Source organism: Hemiscyllium ocellatum, chromosome 15, assembly GCF_020745735.1.
Source record: "Hemiscyllium ocellatum isolate sHemOce1 chromosome 15, sHemOce1.pat.X.cur, whole genome shotgun sequence".
Classification (NCBI taxonomy): domain Eukaryota; kingdom Metazoa; phylum Chordata; class Chondrichthyes; order Orectolobiformes; family Hemiscylliidae; genus Hemiscyllium; species Hemiscyllium ocellatum.
The window spans coordinates 55,603,408-55,623,198 of NC_083415.1; the positions used below are offsets into that span (position 1 = coordinate 55,603,408).

The following is a 19,791-nucleotide window of genomic DNA, read 5'->3' on the forward strand; positions in this document are numbered from 1 at the left end:
TATTTTGCTTTTTTTAAACACAATCGCAACACCATCGTGACCCCTGTAGCAACAAAAATTAGCTACGTAGACACAAAATTATACCGTAAATTTACATAAAAAGCATTTTTATTTGTAACATTTAATTACAGTAAAATTTGGCAAAAAATCCGTGTAGACATTTTATATACAGATAAACATAAATTGCACCCATCGATGTTTTCTATGTGCTGTATGGTGTCGGCATCTAATCCACACGGTTTTAATCTGAACCACTTGCATTTCTCGCTGTATTCCTCCACCCATCTGATTTTCCTGGTCATTTGAAATCCTCTTTCTCCTGATTGTTTTTAACCTGCTGGCGACGTGCACAGGCGGTTCCCCGCTTCCTTACAGGGGAAGAGTCACAAATTGAAAGGAATATCGCACAAGCCGGAGAGACACAATACAGTATACGCACAGAGAGAGAGAGAGAGAGGAATTAAAGGGCATCAGCGGACCGCTGCCGGGGGAACGGAAGGAGCTTTTGCATGTCTCAAGACCTGCCTCCAGCCCCTTCCCAGCTGCTGTGCTGAAGCAGAGAGTTGACAGACGGGGTAAACACACCGGGGATGGCGGAAGAAGAAGCCGGCCAGGAGACTAACCTCGGGGCCTACTCGCCGGTAGACTACATGAGTATCACCAGCTTCCCCCGGCTGCCCGAGGACGATACCGGCTCCACCGACAACGTCCTGCGGTACCGCAAAGACGATGACTCGTCCCTCTGTGACCCGGACACCACAGGTCGGTCTCCCGGGCAGCTGTTGAGAAATAGATGTTGGTATTTGGCAGGTATAAAAATGCAGACGCACAACCATGCCCTCATTTTATTGAGGTGTGTCGGAATAGGATGGATATCAGATTTTAAAAGATCAGGTTCGAGTCTGGGAGACATCTACTCTGCAGGGAAAGACCTGAGTTGTGCTTTTGAACCCCGCCTGCTCCTGAATTAACCCTTTTGTTTTGTTTTGGGGGAAGGGGTGGTCATTGGGCTGGGCTCCATGAAATGTACAAAGAAGCACTGATTCCCAGTTTGCATTGAATTCAGGAGGCCCCTCCAATCCACCAAAGACAGGCAGCAGTGCCTCAGTGGTTAGCACTGCTGCCTCACAGCACCAGGGACTCGGGTTCGATTCCAGCCTCCCGATGAGTCTGTGTGGAATTTGCACATTCTCCCCGTGTCTAGGTGGGTTTCCTCCGGGTGCTCCGGTTTCCTCCCACAGCCCAAAGATGTGCAGGTTAGGTGAATTGGCCACGCTAAATTAATTGCCAATAGTGTTTAGGAGCATTAGTCAGAAGGAAATGGGTCTGAGTTGGTTACTCTTTGGAGGGTTGGGCTGTAGCGCCTGTTTCCACACTGTAGGGAATCTAATTAGTGCATTTCAGGTTGAGGAGGTGTCATAATATTGCCCCACATGTGCTAATGGATTAAGGGTCTGACCTGGTTCTGCCCCAGGTACCACACTTGAGGTTTCCAGGTGCTGTCCTGGACTGTTGTCTTTGGTACCTGTTGCCAAGTCATTGCTCATTGGAGTGGCACATGCCAACCTACAGGGGGAGTTGTCATTTTCCTCTGCCATTAGCTAGTGATTTTGACCTTCTCCAAAGACCCAGGTCTGACCTTCCCAGGCACCATTTGTTCTGGCTTTCTACTTTAAATCTGCTTTTTTAAATATAAATCTGAATTACTTTATCTCACAGACACACACAAAGCTAAAGTTGCCATAGTCCTACTGGAGTCTGGGGCTGCTCTATCATTGAAGAGAGAGAGAGAGAGAGAGATCACTGGTGGTACTTTAACCCAAGAGGTTGAGAAGGAGTGTCCTTCATGATAGCCTCATCTGGTGTAGGAATACACACACACACACACACACAGCTATATACATGCATGTACACAGAGCCCCACCCCCCACACACACATATACAGCTGTATACACACACGCACACAGAGCCCCACACAAACACACACAAACAATCACACAAACACCAGCTCTGTCCCGCAATCCCCTCTTAGAGTTGCCTGGCTTTTGAAGGTGACTTGGAGAATTTCTGTGGTGTTGCCAGGGCAGGTGTCCAGTTGATGTCCAGCTGTGGTGATCAAGCTGACCTGGGTGGGCAGGCAGTGGGGAGGAATGAGCTGGGAAGTGGGACTGAAGGTTTCTAGAGTCACTGGATCAATTAGATTTAGGATTCAGGTTAGCAACTTCAGTTAGACTTTTAAATGAGGGATCTGGCACAACCCCTCCACCCCCAATTTCTACAACCACAACAGTACTGAACCCCTCCCACTCCAACCCTCCATCCTTCGAATGTGCCCAAGCCAAAAAAGTTGACCCCGATTGGTAAATGCCAACAAACCTGTAAGAAGTTTGCTGCATTCATGATCCAGTTCTGCTGGGTTATACCCAGACAACAGTGGAAATGGTAAGCCTCTTCTCGAGAATGGTGCATGTCACAAGGTGGAAGAATTTACCAATCATGTCCAATGAGTATTATTAGTGTGATCGGGGCAGAGATGTGATGCCTTTTCACTTGATCACAGTTCATGTTGATACTTGGAGGGAGGAAACAAGTTACAGGCATGGAAGAGAATCTCCCTGAGTCTTTGTAGCTCAGTCACTAGGTGGATGACTTAATAGACAGTCCCTTCAGACCAAGGATGACTTTCGTCCACTCTGATGTGTATACTGCAGTCACTAAACTGTCCAATGTTGGATTTAAATATGCTGCCACAGATGGAGTGGGTGGTATTTGAAGAGGGTGGAGAATTGGATGCTTGGGCTTTAGCACACTCTTTGCTGTTTGTGTTTGGCCTCCACCTTTACTGGTCAGAGATGCCCAAGATGGTTGGCAGATGCTTCTTTTTCAGTGTGGGCTATCATGGGCAAGAGATTCTCATGAGATGGGAAAGACATGACAGTATTTTTAAGGGAGGCTTTGAGGGGGTCATTAAGCATGTTCTCTGCCATCCTGCCACCTGCTTATTGTGATGAAACTTGGAGGAGGGGGTTTGTTTTGTGTTGTATCAGGCATTGGACAATGTGGTCCAGCCAGTGCAACTGATTGGCTGTAACCAGTGCCTGTAGTGAGGATGGTGACTCAGAAAGAACATGGGTTTTGGAGCACCTGTTCTACTAGTGCATTTTCAGGATTTTGCAGAGGCATTGCTGGTGATAATTACTTTCTGGGATTTAAGATGTCTGCTATATATTGTCCACATTTCTGACACATTAGACATATAAGAGGCTGGAAGGCCACAGCAAGTCAGGCAGCATCAGGTGGTGGAGAAGTCAATGTTTCGAATATAACCCATCTTCAGGATACTGGATTCTACTTTGGATTCCAGCATCTGCAAACTTTTGTCTCTGACTACATTTCAGGCACAGCACGCTAATGGGATTCCACAGGATCACTGCAATTATTTACAAATATATATTAATGACTTGCAGGAAGAAAGTGAAAGTATTCTGTACAAAGTGGCAGAAAGGCAAGTTGCAAAGGGGATCCAGAGAGATGTCAAAAGGTTAAGTAAGTGAGCAAAACGTTGGCAGAGTCTATTGTGGGAAAATGTGAAGTTGTTCAATTTGGAAGGGAGAACAAAAGAACAGGGTATAATTTAAATTGAGAAAAGCTGCAGAAAGCTGCAACACAAAAGGACTTGTGAGGATTTGCGCATGAAGCACAGAAAGCTACAACACAGGGACAGCAGGTAATCAGGAAGGTCAATGGACTGTTGGCCCTTATTTCAAGAGGGTGGAGTAGGAGAGTACAGAAGTCAAAAAGCAATTGTACAAGTGATGGTGAGACTACATCTGGAGTACTGTGAGCTGTTTTGGTCCCCCTTATTTAAGGAACTACCTTTTTCATTGGAAGCAATTCAGGGGATTGGTTCGTTAGGATGAACCCCAGTATGGAGGGATGGTCTTATGGGCCAAAGATAAACAGACTGGAATTCTGCTGACCAGAGTTTAGAAGAATGAGGGGTGATTCCATTGAGATGTATGGGATTGTTAAAGGGCTTGACAGGGTAAATGCTAAGAGGATGTTTCCACTCATGGGAAAGTCTAGGACCAGTGGGCATAGTCTGAGAATAAAGGGACACCAATTTTAGACTGAGATGAGGAGGAATTTCTTCCGTCAGAGGGTGAGAATCTTTGGAACCCCATGACAGAGAGAGCCATGGAGCTAGAGTCCTTATATATATATATTTAAGGCTGAGTTATATAGGTTCTTGATCAGTAAGGAGATCAAGGAACATGAGGAATGTCGGATCAGCCATTACCCTATTGAATGGAGCAGACCTGAGGGGCTGATTGGTCTACTCCTTTTCCTATTTCTTTTGGTTTTATACAAAAACATAGAGAGCAGATGAGACTGCAACAACAACCCAGGGATCTCACTACTCAGCATCACAGGGAAGGCCTTTGCTTGTGGCGTACATAAAACACTGCATCTAATTGTAGACGAAGGGGCTTGGAAGCGCAGTGGATTTTCAATGCTAACAAACCTATTGTGGACATGGTCTTCTTGATACACCAGTTACAAGAAACATGAAGGGAACAATATACCCCTTTGCTTTATTTTAGTAGACCTTATGGAAGCATTCAACATAATCAGAACAGAACTCTACAAGATTTGGGGGAAAATTGACTCTTCACAAAAACTCCTTGGTCTCATCTACTGCTGCCATGACAATCTGGGAGGGTTTGATGGCTCAATTTCTGAATGTTCAAAGGTGAAGTATTAGAGTGAAATTGGCATTTGTTTGGCGTCTTCTTACCCATGCTTTTGAATGTGGGAGTAAGAATCTAGTTATACCTGTAATCAGGAAATATATTTTCACAATGCCATCAAATGGGTTAGTGGATATTCTGAAATAACAATGGCAAATGTTGCTCTTACAAGTTCAGCAACATATTAAGGAGCCAGCTAACCTATGCACTTTTTTTTTCAATGACTCTATAGTGATTGGAACAAGGTCAGCAGATGCAGTCATAGAATATGAGTTCCCTGATTGGAGCTGTTAACCTGGCCCAATCAGGGAACCCTGGCTGACACATATAAACAGATGTGTTTGGGATTCTGCTCACTGTAGGAGCTGGCTGTGAGCTAGCTGGGTCAGTGTCAGGTACTCTGTATGTGTGAATAAAGGGTGACTAGGTGACAGGATTCCTTGGTAGAGTTATTTCGAACTCCATGGAATTTTGAAGCGCAGAATAAGACCTATTTTCCCCTCTGTTAGAATCTTTGAAAGAACTGTCAAATCTAATCCCGAACTATATTTCTTTCCTTCTGCTTGCAAATGAGTCTTTTTCAAGCACTTGTCCAAGACTGGAACTTCCCATGGAATCTGTTTCCACCAGCAGCCTGTTTGCTTGATTTAATTTCTGGCCACAGTGAGTTTGTCAACCTCTGACTATGTACTTCATTATGAAATTTGGTTTTATGAATGTTAAAAATGGCTGGCTGCATTGTTTGTGGGAATTACATTACCTCCTGAGACAGAAATCAGACAGAAATAAATGTGTTAGTATTACTGGTCTGGCAGCAGAGAGAGAGAACAGACATCATGAGGCCAATATGATGCTTTTTGGAAAGTTGTTGGATTTTAGGTTAGAGAGGAAAATGGGAAGGAGGAAGTGGAACAGAAGGGAAGGTCAGGGAGATGTTAGTGGGTGAGGAAGACTGGAGATTGTTATGATTTCATCTGATGTTATTACTGGACATGTTAGATCCCAGATTGTTTTAACCAGGTGGTTCTTAACCGAAACACTCTCACACAATATTACAGATTCATGTTAACAATAAAATGGAAGTTTAATACAGAAAAAAAGGAGGTAAAATAAATTAAATCAAATTGTTTACATTTAACAAAAGTTTAAAGGTTTAGAAATACCTAGTAAAATATAATTCCATTAATCCCAGACGCATTCCTGTATAGTACTCACACCAGAGAGTCCTGCCTTCTCTTTCACATCAATAGAACTTAATTAACCATAACTTCAATTGTCTGTTTTGAGAATCTGATAATCTCTTCCAGGAGGATTCATACAGTTGAGCATTGACGTTTTCATCTTCGAATCATCCTTCAGAGCTTTAACCAAATATGTCTAGTCTGGTATTTTTAAACTAAACTGTACTGAGGTGACCAATTACTTAACAGTTCTAAACCAATCTTCTTCCAACATGAGTAACTGTTGTACACATCTAGCTTGAGCCAGGACTTCCACAAAACCTACCAGGTTAAAAGCCAAATGGTTTTTCCCCAAGCTAAAGTGCTGCCCTAATCAAAATATTTTTAAAAAGATTCTCCTAACCAAAAGCCTGCTGCATAACTATTTACTTTGGTTGTTTATAAGCTCTCCCAATGCAAACAAAACAACATTACACTCTGGAAATCACTCTCTAATACTGTGTTTTTAAATAAATCACATTGGTTACAGCAATACAAGTTAAATCATTAAACCCTTTCACATACCACTACTTCAAAATTCAAACTCTAAAATAAGTGATATTCTAATGCATATAAATCACACACCTACCATCAAGTGATCAACAGAATAAAAGGCAAAAGGAATGGTAGTGGCGGTAGAAAAAGGATTTTGTAATTTTTGTAATTTGTAATTTATTATCTTGGACTGAGGATTGATTATAACAAACTTAAATCAGAGCAATAAAAGGCAAATGAATGAGGTTTATCGTGTTGGGGTGATGCAAAACTCCATGCTCGGGTTTTAGCTTTTCATAAACTATGTCAATAGTTCAGGAACAGTGTGCAATGTTCCTGATTTGCAGGATATGTTTAGGAAGAATAGTGCCCTCGGCAAACATATATAAACTCAAAACATAGAGAGCAAAAACGTATGTTGTTATTAGTGAAAATAAAATCTGCTTCTAAATTTCTAAAACCTCTTGCCTCCATTTTAGGAACAAAGTCTATGTGCCAATAAGTTTGCATTCATTAATCAAATTACACCTATGCCTGACAATGAACAGACCAATTCATTCACATTTGAAACATTTAAATCTTCCCCCTCCCCTTGACAAGGCTCAGTGGAAGATTATCCATCAAACACAGAGGTTATTGTGTTAATTTTACAGATTGCTTTATTTGGAAGCCTGTCCCCATTCACCTTGTGCCCACCATTAGCCAGCTTGTCGATCTGCTGATTTTTATCCCATTCTCAGCAGTACCTTCCTTGGTGTTAGCCCACCCTGCCTTGTGAAAGTGGTAGAGTCGACTCAACTGGCTGTGTGGTCGACTGCAGCTCTTTTTTATTCTGTTCTTTGTAATTTTCTCCAGTCATATAAAAATGTGTATTATTCTGCTTTATGAAAATCACTCATGAATCAGCTTCCAACAGCCTTTCAGGTCGTGTGTTCCAGATTATAGCCAATTGTTGTACTTGAGATACTCTACATCCTTCCTCAGGTATGCTTACTATTTGTCTTAAATCTTGTCACAGAATCATAGGACTTTTTACGGTACAGAAGAAGCCCATTTGGCACCTTGCCCCCTAGCACCAGCTCTGTAACTGAGCATCATTACCTAATGCCAACCTGCTACTGTTCCCCCATGAATTCTTTCACACTATTTCTATCCAAATGATTTCTTGGATGCCAGTGTCCTCTGGCAACTGATGCACACCTTTGTTTCTCCTTATTCCATTAAAATCTCTCACTGCTTGACAGTTTGACTACTTCAATAGGTATGTTCAAGAGGAGAAATCCACTTTGCATCTTCAGATATTCCTTTCCCCACCCCATGCCAGGGACTGGTCTCTACCATGTCGCTCATGATGCTACTAAACATTTTCTTATCTGAGACTAGCCTTTAACCCAGTCAGTGCGTTCACGTAGCATGTAACTGTGCAAAAGTCAGATTTGTGAGAGCAGTGTTTTAGGGAAAAAAGTTAAGGGATATAATTTTACACAGCCATGTTTTGGAGAGGGATGCCTCCAATTAAATCATATCCATCCAAAGTGTCAATGTCCATTTCTAACATCTCTGTGTTTTATTGCAAGTATCACAGTACATTACATTCGCATAGACATTCAGTTGTTTTCATCCTATTAAATGTGTATTTGCGATCTGTGTGTTTGAAATCATATCAGATTTGGAACCCTGTCCCACATCCTTACAGACCACAGTTAAAAATCAAAACACTACACAAAGTTAACTGTTCATTACATTGAAAGATATTTTATAGAACTTACTATATGTACTTAGTCATATGAGGATAAAATAAAGATACGTATAGATGTATGAAATCAGAGTAGGAATAAGCATTGAAATTTACAAAATACTTAAAGGATTGACAGAGCAGATGTGGGTAAGATGTTTCCCAAGAGGAAGAGAAGTGTTCTTACTCAGAGAATTATGAATTTGGAATTCTCTACCAGTGAGGTCTGTGGAAACCCAGTCTCCAAATATGTTTAAAGTGGAGAATAACAGGTATGCAGGTTTACGGGGATAGTGTCGGTAAAAGTTATTGAGGTGTTCAATCAGCCATGATCATATTGAATGTTGGGGCAGACTCGATGGGCTGAATAGCCCAGTCTTTCTCCTTGTTTTCAGGCCATTTGGTCCCTTAAGTTTGCTCTGCTGTTTAATAAGGTCCCAGCTCCATCTGATTGTGGCCTCAATTCCATGTTCCACTCTTTGGCTTTCTGTCAGTCATGACTCTATCTAACTAGGCCTTACGAACCTTCAGTGAGGCCGTTGAAGGTTCTTCTGCTCTCTTGAAAAAGACGATTTCACAGACTAACTCGGAGGGAAAATCATTCTTCTCATCTCTGTCTTATGTGGAAGATCCTTTATGTTTTAAGCTGCACAAAAATAGATATATTTAAAATCAGCCACGACAGAATTCAAAATGTTGACCTCAATATGATGAACTGCTTTCTTATCCCTTATCTCATTCTGTTACTTTCTTCTTCTGCTTCTGTATTCCCTCGACTCCTGTAGATCCTCTTCTGCTTTTCCTTGTTTCCTACATGTTTCCTTCTTTGTTATACTTTCCCGTTTTCTCTCCCTTTCTTCTTTTCTCATTGCTTTACTGGAATGCTAGAAGCCAGATAGCTATCTGATGGCTGGAGAACTGATCTGATCTGTCCTCACGTGCATAAGAAACGAAGGGGAGAGATGCTTCCTACTCAAGCCTCAATAACCCTCCGTAATCCTCTTGCCGCTGTTGAGTTGTGTCTGTAACTATCACTCAGTTGGCTGCAGGCCAGTCATAGAGCTGCACAGCAGGGAAACAGACCCTCTGGTCTGACTCGTCCATGCCGACCAGATATCCTAAACTAATCTCGCCCCACTTGCCACATTCCAGGCACTCACCACCCTTTGTATGAAAAAAGGGCCTCGCACATCTCTTTTAAACATCCCTTCCCACTCACCCACCCCCCCAAACTTGAACCTCCACTCGGGGAAAAGCCTCATACTTTCCACTCTATTCATACCACTGACACAATATTCCAATTTCCAATATTCTTGGAGCAGGCACTCAGTAAGCTTAGCATGTTAACAGGAAAGAGGATAAACGCCTTCAAAAAACACTAGTTACACTTCCACTAGCAAGGAAGTCACTAGTTTAAAAAGACAATTAAGAAAACCTAATACAGAAATGGCCTTTTCCACCATCTTCTCTACAAAGCTTTTTGTGAGATGTAATTTAGTTGAGCACACACCCACAGATTTATCACTTTGGTGCAATATCATGCGTGACAACCAGTTTTTGACATTTTTTATCTTTAGCAGGATGACTGATAAGTACTGACATTTTTCAAGACCAATATTCTAGCTCCTTCATCAGCACACCAAGAGCTTGCACTTCCAAATGCACCTGTTGGACTATAACCTGGTGTGTTGTGATTTTTAACTTTTAAATGTTGTAATTGTACCCACCTCCACCACTTCCTCTGGCAGCTTATGCCATACACTCACCAACCTCTGCGTAAAAAAGTTGCCCCTTAGGTCCCTTTTAAATATTTCCTCTCTCACCTTAAACCTATGCCCTCTAGTTTTGAACTCCACTACCCTGCAGATATTGGGGACACAAGCTTAAATTAGCAGGGAGCATGTGGGGATGAGCTACCCGACCAAAGCTAGTATTGGAGGGTTTGGGTGCTGGGGTTTGTCAGACAGCTGGAAGACTGTGAGGAGAGGCGGCAGCCTGATCTGAAATGATCACTATTGAAAGAATGTGACACAATTGCACTGAGGATATTGGAGGCAGGGGTAAATTGAGGGATCAAGTGAGGTCATCTTTGTTTTCTATGTACCTTCAATAATTTGGGACTGTGTTTACCTTTCTAGGAAGTGGCCTAAAAGTACAAATTTGCCTGTGCTAACCAAGCGATTGAGATTACGTTAATTGTTACCAATAGGTAATTGGATCTTAGAAAACAGATGGACAGGGATGGATTGAGAACAGATAAAGTTTCTTTTGTTTTACGATCACATCTGTTGTGATCCTATCAAGGTAACTGAGAGCTTTGTTCATTCATAAAGAAATTACCAATTACAGTAAAACAACAACTTGTATGTAAGTAATGCCTTTAATTTGACAAAAGGTCCCAAGCTGTTTCACCAGGAATACATTATAAAACAAAGTGTGTTCTGAGCCATATAAGGAGATAATGGGTTGCATCACCAAATACTATGCTAGAGGTAGGTTTTAAGGTGTGGCTACAAGGAAGAAAGCAGGAGAATATTCCAGTACTTAGCCATCAGTAAAGTAATTGAAATCAGGATGCCCAAGAGGCCAAATTAGAGAAGCATTGATATTTAGGAGGGTCAAGGAACTGGACGAGACTGCAGAGTTGGAAAAGCATTGGAAACAAGGATGAGAATCTTATGATGAAGTCGTTTCTGGACCAGGAACTTTATAGGTGAATGGGTACAGAGATGATGGCTGAACAGGATATGCTGTGAATTTAATAAAAACCAAAAGAGGTTGGAAGTCAGAAATAAAAACAGAAATTGCTGGAAAAGCACAACAGGTCTGGCAGCATCTGTGGAGAGAAATCAGCGGTAACATTTCAGGTCCAGTGACCCCTCCTCAGAGTTGAATTGAATGAGCTTTATTATCAGATGTACTCAAATGTGTACAGTGAATAGTTTATAAGTTGCCACTTACAGCATCATCTTAGGTAGTAAGATATCTAGGAAACAATCCTTAGATACAGAATAGAGAAATGGAAAAAATGTTACATTACAGCCATACACTATATAACCATAGGTCAGAAAAACAAGAATTACAAAGACAAACATCACAGACTCTCTCCAAGGGCTCTCAGCAGCAGACCATGTAGGGGGCCTGCATGTGATCAGACTGTTGTTTACTACCACGCTTGCACTGGGCCACTCCTGCTCTGGGCTGCTGCTGTCCCCGCTCTGGGTACCTGGAGTCCCCGTTCCAGGCAGATGAGCACCAACCCTGCACCGAAGGCCGGGACCAGGTGTCCAAGACCATAGGAAAGGAAAGGAGGGAGGAAAATAAAGAGAAAGAATAAAACGAACAGGCGATGCAGAGGACCTCTGGCTGGAGCGCCTGCCATCTTACCTGAGGTTACTGATGGTAGCTTGGAAAAGTTGTTTTTTTATGCAGAAGATGGGGGGAGGAGTAAGTGATAGGGGAGATAGAGCCCAAAGAGAGAGAACAGTTGGACAGACAAACAAGTGGATAACAATCAGCCTGGGAAAATGAGTAGCTAATAATGGGGACAATTAGCAGCTAGTCATGGTTTGAGTGCAATAGCAGACCCTGTGATAACAAGGCCTGGTGTGTTGGGGTTAGGATAAGGACATGGAAGAAGGCGAAAGTGAGGACTGCAGACGCTGGAGATCAGAGTCAAGATTAGAGTGGTGCTGGAAAAACACAGCAGGTCTGGCAGCATCCGAGGAGCGGGAGAATTGATGTTTCGGGAAAAAACCCCAGGTGTGTCAAGACATAAAATTGTTGAACTTGATATTGAGTCCAGAAGGTTATTCATCTTTCCAGGCTGATCATTATCCTCTCTATCTATCCAGCTGCTCTTCTGTCTCTCTGGGCTCTATCCCCACCTATCATTTACTCCTTGCACTCTCTCCCCCCACCCATTCTTCTGCATAAAAAAAAAAACATTTTCCTAGCTACCATCGGTTCTGAGGAAGGGGCCCTGGACCCGAAACATTACCTCTGATTTCTCTCCACAAATACTGCTAGACCTGCTGAGCTTTTCCAGCAACTTCTGTTATTGATGCTCTGAATTTAATCACAGTCAGCAGTGTTTCTGATGATCTCAAGGGCCAGATTGTGGGAGACCAGCTAAGACTGCACTTTAAAAAGTCAGATATAAAGCGAGGGGAGTAATGAGTGAGAGTTTGAGAGAGGTGAACTGAGGTGGGCGATGTTGCAGAATAGAAACAGGGGCTCTTACTGATAAGTTTGTGATTGGAAAATCACAGTCTCAAACCGTTGCCAAGGAGAAAGATGGAGTTAGAAAGTGTAGCGCTGGAAAAGCACAGCAGGACAGGCAGCATCCGAGGAGCAGGAGAATCAATAAGCCTTTAACCAGGAATGTGGTGGGGGCAGCTGAGAGATAAGTAGGAGATGAGGATGGGGCTGGGGGAAAGGTAGCTGGGAAGGTGATAGGTAGATGCAGGTGGGGAGTGATGGTGATAGGTTGGAGGGGAAGGTGGAACAGGTAGGTGGGAAGGAAGGTGGACAGGTAGGACAGTTCAAAAGGGGGGTGCTGAGTAGGAGGGTTGGACCTGGGATGAGGTGGGGAGAGGAGAAATGAGGAGACTGGTGAAATCAATGTTGATGCTGTGTGGAAATCAATGTTGATGCTGTGTGGTTGGAGGGTCCCAAGGTGGAAGATGAGGCGTTCTTCCTCCAGGCCTCGGGTTGGTTGGATTTGGCAATGGAGGATGACCAGGACTTGCAATTCCTTGTCGGAGTGGGAGGGGGAGTTCAAGTGGTAGGTCACAGGGTGGTGGGATTGTTGGGTGCATGTTTTTCCAGAGGTGTTCCCTGAAATGTTCCATGAGTTGGCATCCTGTCTCCCCAATGTAGAGGAGACCACATTGAGAGCAACAGACACAGTAGATGAGATATTTGGATGTGCAGCAAAATTTCTGTCGGATGTGGAAGGATCCTTTGCGGCGTTAGATGGAGGTGAGGGAGGGGAAGTGTTGGGGTCAGGTTTCACTCTTCTTGTGGCAGCAAGGGAGGAGAGATGGAGTTGGTAACAATTGAATCAAATTTTCATGTCAAATCCCTCTGCATTAAGAGTAATACAATCTCCTACTTTCAGATTATATTATTGCTACAATAATATAGAAGAACACAACAGGTCAGGCAACATCCGAGGAGCAGGTGAATCAATGTTTTCGGGCATAAGCCCTTCAGCAGGAATTCCTGATGAACGGCTTATGCTCAAAAACATCGATTCTCCTGCTTCTCAGATTCTGCCTGACCTGCTGTGTTTTTCCAGCACCACACTCTTGACTTTGATCTCCAGCATCTGCAGTCCTCACTTTCTCTTACAATAATATAGAATACTTGTGTCTTTTGTAGATCATGCTTACACCAAAACAAACCTCAGCTCCTATTGGAGGCACAACACCTGATCTTCCACCTGGGCACCCTACAGCCCGAAGGACTCAACATTGAGTTATCCAATTTCAAATAAACTCCTTCCCCATCCCCTGACTCCCTCCCCAGCCCCTCCCCATTCCTTCCACTGCTCACTGCCACCAACTGGATTCATTCCTCCCCTTGACCAACCAGGTCATACACTCTACCTGTCTTCACCTATTTCTGGATTAGTGGTGCTGGAAGAACACAGCAGTTCAGGCAGCATCCAACGAGCAGCGAAATCGACATTTTGGGCAAAAGCCCTTCATCAGGAATAAAGGCAGTGAGCTGGAAGCATGGAGAGATAAGCTAGAGGAAGGTGGGGGTGGGGAGAGAGTAGCATAGAGTACAATGGGTGAGTTGGGGAGGAGATGAAGGTAATAGGTCAGGGGGGAGAGGGTGGAGTGGACAGGTGGAAAAGCAGCTAGGCAGGTCGGACAAGTCTGGACAAGTCATGGGGACAGTGCTGAGCTGAACGTTTGAAACTAGGATGAGGTGGGGGAAGGGGAAATGAGGAAGCTGTTGAAGGCCACATTGAAGCCCTGGGGTTGAAGTGTTCCGAGGCGGAAGATGAGGCGTTCTTCCTCCAGGTGTCTGGTGGTGAGGGAGCGGCGGTGAAGGAGGCGCAGGACCTCCATGTTCTCGGTAGAGCGGGAGGGGGAGTTGAAATGTTGGGCCACGGAGCGGTGTGGTTGATTGGTGCGGGTGTCTTGGAGATGTTCCCTAACATGCTCTGCTAGGAGGCGCCCAGTCTCCCCAATGTAGAGGAGACTGCATCGGGAGCAACGGATACAATAAATGATATTAGTGGATGTGCAGGTAAAACTTTGATGGATGTGGAAGGCTCCTTTAGGGCCTTGGATAGAGGTGAGGGAGGAGGTGTGGGCGCAGGTTTTACAGTTCCTGCAGTGGCAGGGGAAAGTGTCAGGATGGGAGGGTGGGTTGTAGGGGGGCATGGACCTGACCAGGTAGTCACGGAGGGAACGGTCTTTGCAGAAGGTGGAAAGGGGTGGGGAGGGAAATATATCCCTGGTGGTGGGGTCTTTGTGGAGGTGGCGGAAATGTCAGCGGATGATTTGGTTTATGCGAAGGTTGGTAGTGTGGAAGGTGAGCACCACGGGCGTTCTGTCCATGTAACGGTTGGAGGGGTGTGATCTGAGGGTGGAGGTGCGGGATGTGGATGAGATGCATTGGAGTGCATCTTTAACCATGTGGGAAGGGAAATTGTGGTCTCTAAAGAAGGAGGCCACCTGGTGTGTTCTATGGTGGAACTGGTCCTCCTGGGAGCAGATACAGCGGAGGCGGAGGAATTCGGAATACGGGATGGCATTTTTGCAAGAGGTAGGGTGGGAAGAGGTGTAATCCAGGTAGCTGTGGGAGTCGGTGGGTTTGTAAAAAATGTCAGTGTCAAGTCGATCATCATTAATGGAGATGGAGAGGTCCAGGAAGGGGAGGGAGGTGTCAGAGATGGTCCAGGTAAATTTAAGGTCAGGGTGGAATGTGTTGGTTAAGTTGATGAATTGCTCAACCTCCTCGTGGGAGCATGAGGTGGCGCCAATGCAGTCATCAATGTAGCGGAGGAAGAGGTGGGGAGTGGTGCCGGTGTAGTTACGGAAGATCAACTGTTCAACGTAGCCAACAAAGAGACAGGCATAGCTGGGGCCCATACGTGTGCCCATGGCTACCCCTTTGGTCTGGAAGAAGTGGGAGGATTCAAAGGAGAAATTGTTAAGGGTGAGGACCAGTTCGGCCAAACGAATGAGAGTGTCAGTGGAAGGGTACTGTTGGGGACGTCTGGAGAGGAAAAATCGGAGGGCTTGGAGGCCCTGGTCATGGCGATGGAGGTGTAGAGGGATTGGATATCCATGGAGAAGATGAGGCGTTGGGGGCTGGGGAAACGGAAGTCTTGGAGGAGGTGGAGGGCGTGGGTGGTGTCTCGAACGTATGTGGGGAGTTCCTGGACTAGGAGGGATAGGACAGTGTCGAGGTAGGTAGAGATGAGTTCAGTGGGGCAGGAGCATGCTGAGACAATGGGTCGGCCAGGGTGGTCAGGCTTGTGGATCTTGGGAAGGAGGTAGAACCGGGTAGTGCGGGGTTCCCGGACTATGAGGTTGGAAGCTGTGGGTGGGAGATCTCCTGAGGTGATGAGGTTCTGTATGGTCTGGGAAATGATGGTTGGGTGATGGGGGGGGGGGGTGCGTGGGGTCATGGTCAAGGGGGCAGTAGGAAGAGGTGTCCTCGAGTTGGCGTTTAGCTTCAATGGTGTAGAGGTCAATGCGCCAGACTACCACTGCACCCCCTTTATCCGCTGGCTTAATGGTGAGGTTGGGATTGGAGCAGAGGGATTGGAGGGCTGTGTGTTGTGAGCGTGAGAGGTTAGAGTGGGGGAGGGGGTAGACAGGTTGAGGCGGTTAATGTCCCGGCGGCAGTTGGAAATGAAGAGGTCGAGGGCAGGTAATAGGCCAGCACGGGGTGTTCAGGTGGATGCAGTGTGTTGGAGGTGGGTGAAGGGATCCTCAGAAGGTGGGTGGGAATCCTGATTGTGAAAGTAAGCTCGGAGGCGGAGGCGACGGAAGAATTGTTCGACGTCACAGCGTGTATTAAATTCATTGATGCGTGGACGGAGGGGGATGAAGCTGAGTCCTTTGCTGAGGACTGAGCGTTCATCCTCAGTGAGGGGGAGGTCTGGAGGGATGGTGAAAACTCGGCAGAGCTGGGATCTGGTGTGGGTGTGGAGCTGGGAGTGGGGTCGGAGCCAGTACCTAGAGTGGGTGTGATGGTGGGGGGAATGGGGGTGGAATCATGAGCAGGGGTAGTGTTCCCCTTAGGGTTCTGGGGGGTGGGGATAGTGACAGTGGGGTCTGTGAGGGGCGTGTCAGCAGAATGCAGGTGAGTGGCGCTGGTGGGGGCGGAAGTGGTGGCAGACACAGCAGTAGGGGTGGTGGAAGTCACTGAGCGTGTGGCATCAGCGATGATGTGAGGGCCGGAGGTGGCTTTGGGAATGGCCATAAAGGGGGCGGAAGTGACATCATCAATCAGCGTGAGGGTGGGAGCTGCATCAGCCGCATGGCCAGGGAAATCTTCTGGAATGTTTGAGGAGCTCTGGTTATGGAGGTGGGTGGATAAAAGTTTGTTGTACTTACAGTTTTTGATGTTTGAGATGGAATTGAAATACTGTTTGTTGAGAGTGTGAATTCTCCTGAGGATGTAGTACAGAGTGGGTCCTTTGCAATTCTGAGAGAGTGTGGCCCTCAGCTAAGGCAGGGCTGACTGCAGAGAGGTTAGGAGCCGGCGCATTGCTGCAAGCGTGGAGTGGAGGATCCTGAAAGAGAACTGTTGCTGGTGTTTTTGAATCTGTAATCTGTACTGTTTGTCCTGTTCGGGTCCGAACTCTGCTGGTTTAAAGGTGGTTCGGAGTCCGTGGGGGATGAGTTGGTTATGGAGGCAGGCACTGAAGAAGCAAATGTGGCTGTGGTACCGAGTTTGTTTCACGATATGGTTGAAGAGCTTCAGGGCAGAGGAAATGATCTGGGAGTTGCAGTGGGAGAGGGACTCCGTGAGATTCTTGTAGAGAGAGGAGGAAAACTTCTTCAAGGCAGGCATCCTTGCAAGAGGATTCGCAGTAGGGTTTTTACCTCCTGTCTTCACCTATCTCCACCTCACTAGCCTACCCCTGCCACCCCTTTATCTGCAGCTCCCCTTACACCCACCCCCAGTCCTGAAGAAGGATTACACCTGAAGTCAACTTCTCCACCTCCTGATGCTGCCTGGCTTGCTGTGTTCTTCCAGCTTCCTGTCTGTCTACTTTGAATTCCAGCATCTGCAGTTTTGTTTTGTTTCTACCCTCAGTTCTTGGTTAACCTCTCTCTGTAATGATATGCCTCCCTCAGTATGTGCTAATCCTGAATAGCAAGTTGTGCAGCTACTTTAGATAGCCTGCAGGCAGTATATTCAACCTCAGGCAGTGTTTAATTACATTTTAAGTTGATTCGCCCTGAATATTGGTGAATGGACCATTAGATGTTCCAAAGAAATTCACAAAACTTTGAAGCCGTGTGTAGATTCAGGGGATCAAAAACACGATCAGAAAATGCTGAAAACACTCTGCAGGGCAGGCAGTGTCCAAGGAGAGAAACAATCAATTCATACTTGTAAGTGTAGACCGTTCTGATGATTTGAAGGAAACATTTTAAGGGAATTAAAATGAGCATCAGAAAGGGTGGCGCAGTGACTCAGTGGTTAGCGTTGCAACCTTACAGCGCCAGGGATCCAGATTCAACTCCAGCCTCAGGTGACTGTGTGGAGTTTTAAAATTCTGCCCGTAACTACGTGGATTGCCGTAGTGTGCTCTGGTTTCCTCCCACAGTCCTAAGATGTGCAGGGTTTGATGGATTGGCTGTGCTACATTGTCTGGGGTGGTACTGGCTTGGTGGATTAGCCCTGTGAAAGGCAGGGTTACAGGGATAGATCGGGCCCTGCATGGGATGCTCTTTGGAGGGTCGGTGTGAACTCAGTGGGCCAAATGGCCTGTTTCCACACTGTAGGGATTCTATTAAAAAAAGAGATGAGGTAATCTGGGAAAGGGGTCATAATTTTAATTTATAAGGATAATTATGATTGCTGAAGGATTTTGGAAGGAATAAATAACTACGGATGCTGGAAATCTGAAAGAAAAACAGAAAGTGCTGGCAAAACTGGTCTGGCAACATCTGTGAGTTAACATTGCAGGTTCAATGTGAGAACTAGCAATAGCTGGCAAAGGGTGGTGTTTACATTGATGACGGTGGTAGGGGAGGGAGCATTGGGAAGGAGAGAGGCAGTTAGTAATTTATGTGAGAACAACCCATATCTAAATTCAGTGTTGAGCCCTGAAGGCTGGAAGGTGCTGAAGTGGCAGATTAGGTATTGAATCTCGCTGGAGCACTGCAACCTAATTTGGCATTTCCACCATCTCAGTTAGAGACAAAAAGCTGCAGATACTGGAATCCAAGGTAGTCAGGCAAGAGGCTGGAAGAACACAACAAACCAGGTGGCATCAGAGGTGGGGAAGGGTGTAATCCTTACACCTGAAATGTTGACTTCTCCACCTCCTGGTGATTAGATTAGATTACTTACAGTATGGAAACAGGCCCTTCGGCCCAACAAGTCCACACTGACCCGCCGAAGCGCAACCCACCCATACCCCTACATTTACCCCTTACCTAACACTACGGGCAATTTAGCATGGCCAATTCACCTGACCTGCACATCTTTGGACTGTGGGAGGAAACCGGAGCACCCGGAGGAAACCCACGCAGACATGGGGAGAACATGCAAACTCCACACAGTCTGTCGACTGAGTCGGCAATTGAACCCGGGTCTCAGTCGCTGTGAGGCAGCAGTGCTGACCACTGTGCCACCGTGCCGCCCGGCTTGGTGTGTTCTCCCAGCCTCCTGCCTGGCTACCTTTCCAGCACCCTCCAGTGGAATGACACCATTAAACACATATTTCCTTCACCTCCCTTGTCAGCTTTCCCCAGGGACTGTTCCCTCTGGGTCCACTCCCAACACCTCCCTACAGTCCCTTGTAATCACAGAAGATGCAGCAGTTGCCCATTTACCTCCTCCTTCCTCGCCATCCAAGGCACTATCCACATATTCCAGTTGAAGCATTTACCTGCACTTCACTCAGTCTAGTCTCCTCTATTCACTGCTCACAATGTGGTCTCCTCTACTTTGGAGAGACGAAACGCAGATCGTGTGGCCAATTTGCAGAACACCTACGTTCTGTCCATAAAACATCCCTGAGTTTCCAGTTGCCTAGCAGTTCAACCCACCAGCATGCTCCCTGGAACATTTCTGTCTCAGGCTTATCTATCGACCAAGTACTTATCTCTCTCTTGGATTATCATCAGCTCTCTCTTTATTTCCCTAAACCTTTGTTGCTTTCTCTCTCTTTTTCTGGGCTCATTCTCTGTGTGCTGTGTTAACTCCTTCTTCCCACTCTGTCATCAGGATACACACCACCCTTTCCCAGCTATTGTTAGTTCTGACAAATGGACACTGAACATGGCTCAATTTTTCTCTCAACAGATGTTGTCAGGCCTGCTGTGTTTCTACAGCACACTTTTTTTACATTTTGGAAATAAGTTAGTGAAAATTGTGT

At 45.5% G+C, this 19,791-nt stretch overlaps 1 protein-coding gene across 1 annotated transcript in view; it reads left to right on the top strand.

Annotated features, from left to right (window-relative positions):
* The first annotated feature begins 367 nt into the window (after positions 1 to 367).
* The window catches only part of LOC132822989 (glutathione hydrolase 7), a 69,627-nt gene continuing 50,203 nt past the window's right edge, over positions 368 to 19,791 (top strand). Inside the window, exon 1 of the mRNA XM_060836495.1 lies at positions 368 to 762. Within this exon, the coding sequence (XP_060692478.1) occupies positions 591 to 762 (172 nt within the window). The 5' untranslated portion in view covers positions 368 to 590. The remainder of the gene's footprint in view (positions 763 to 19,791) is intronic.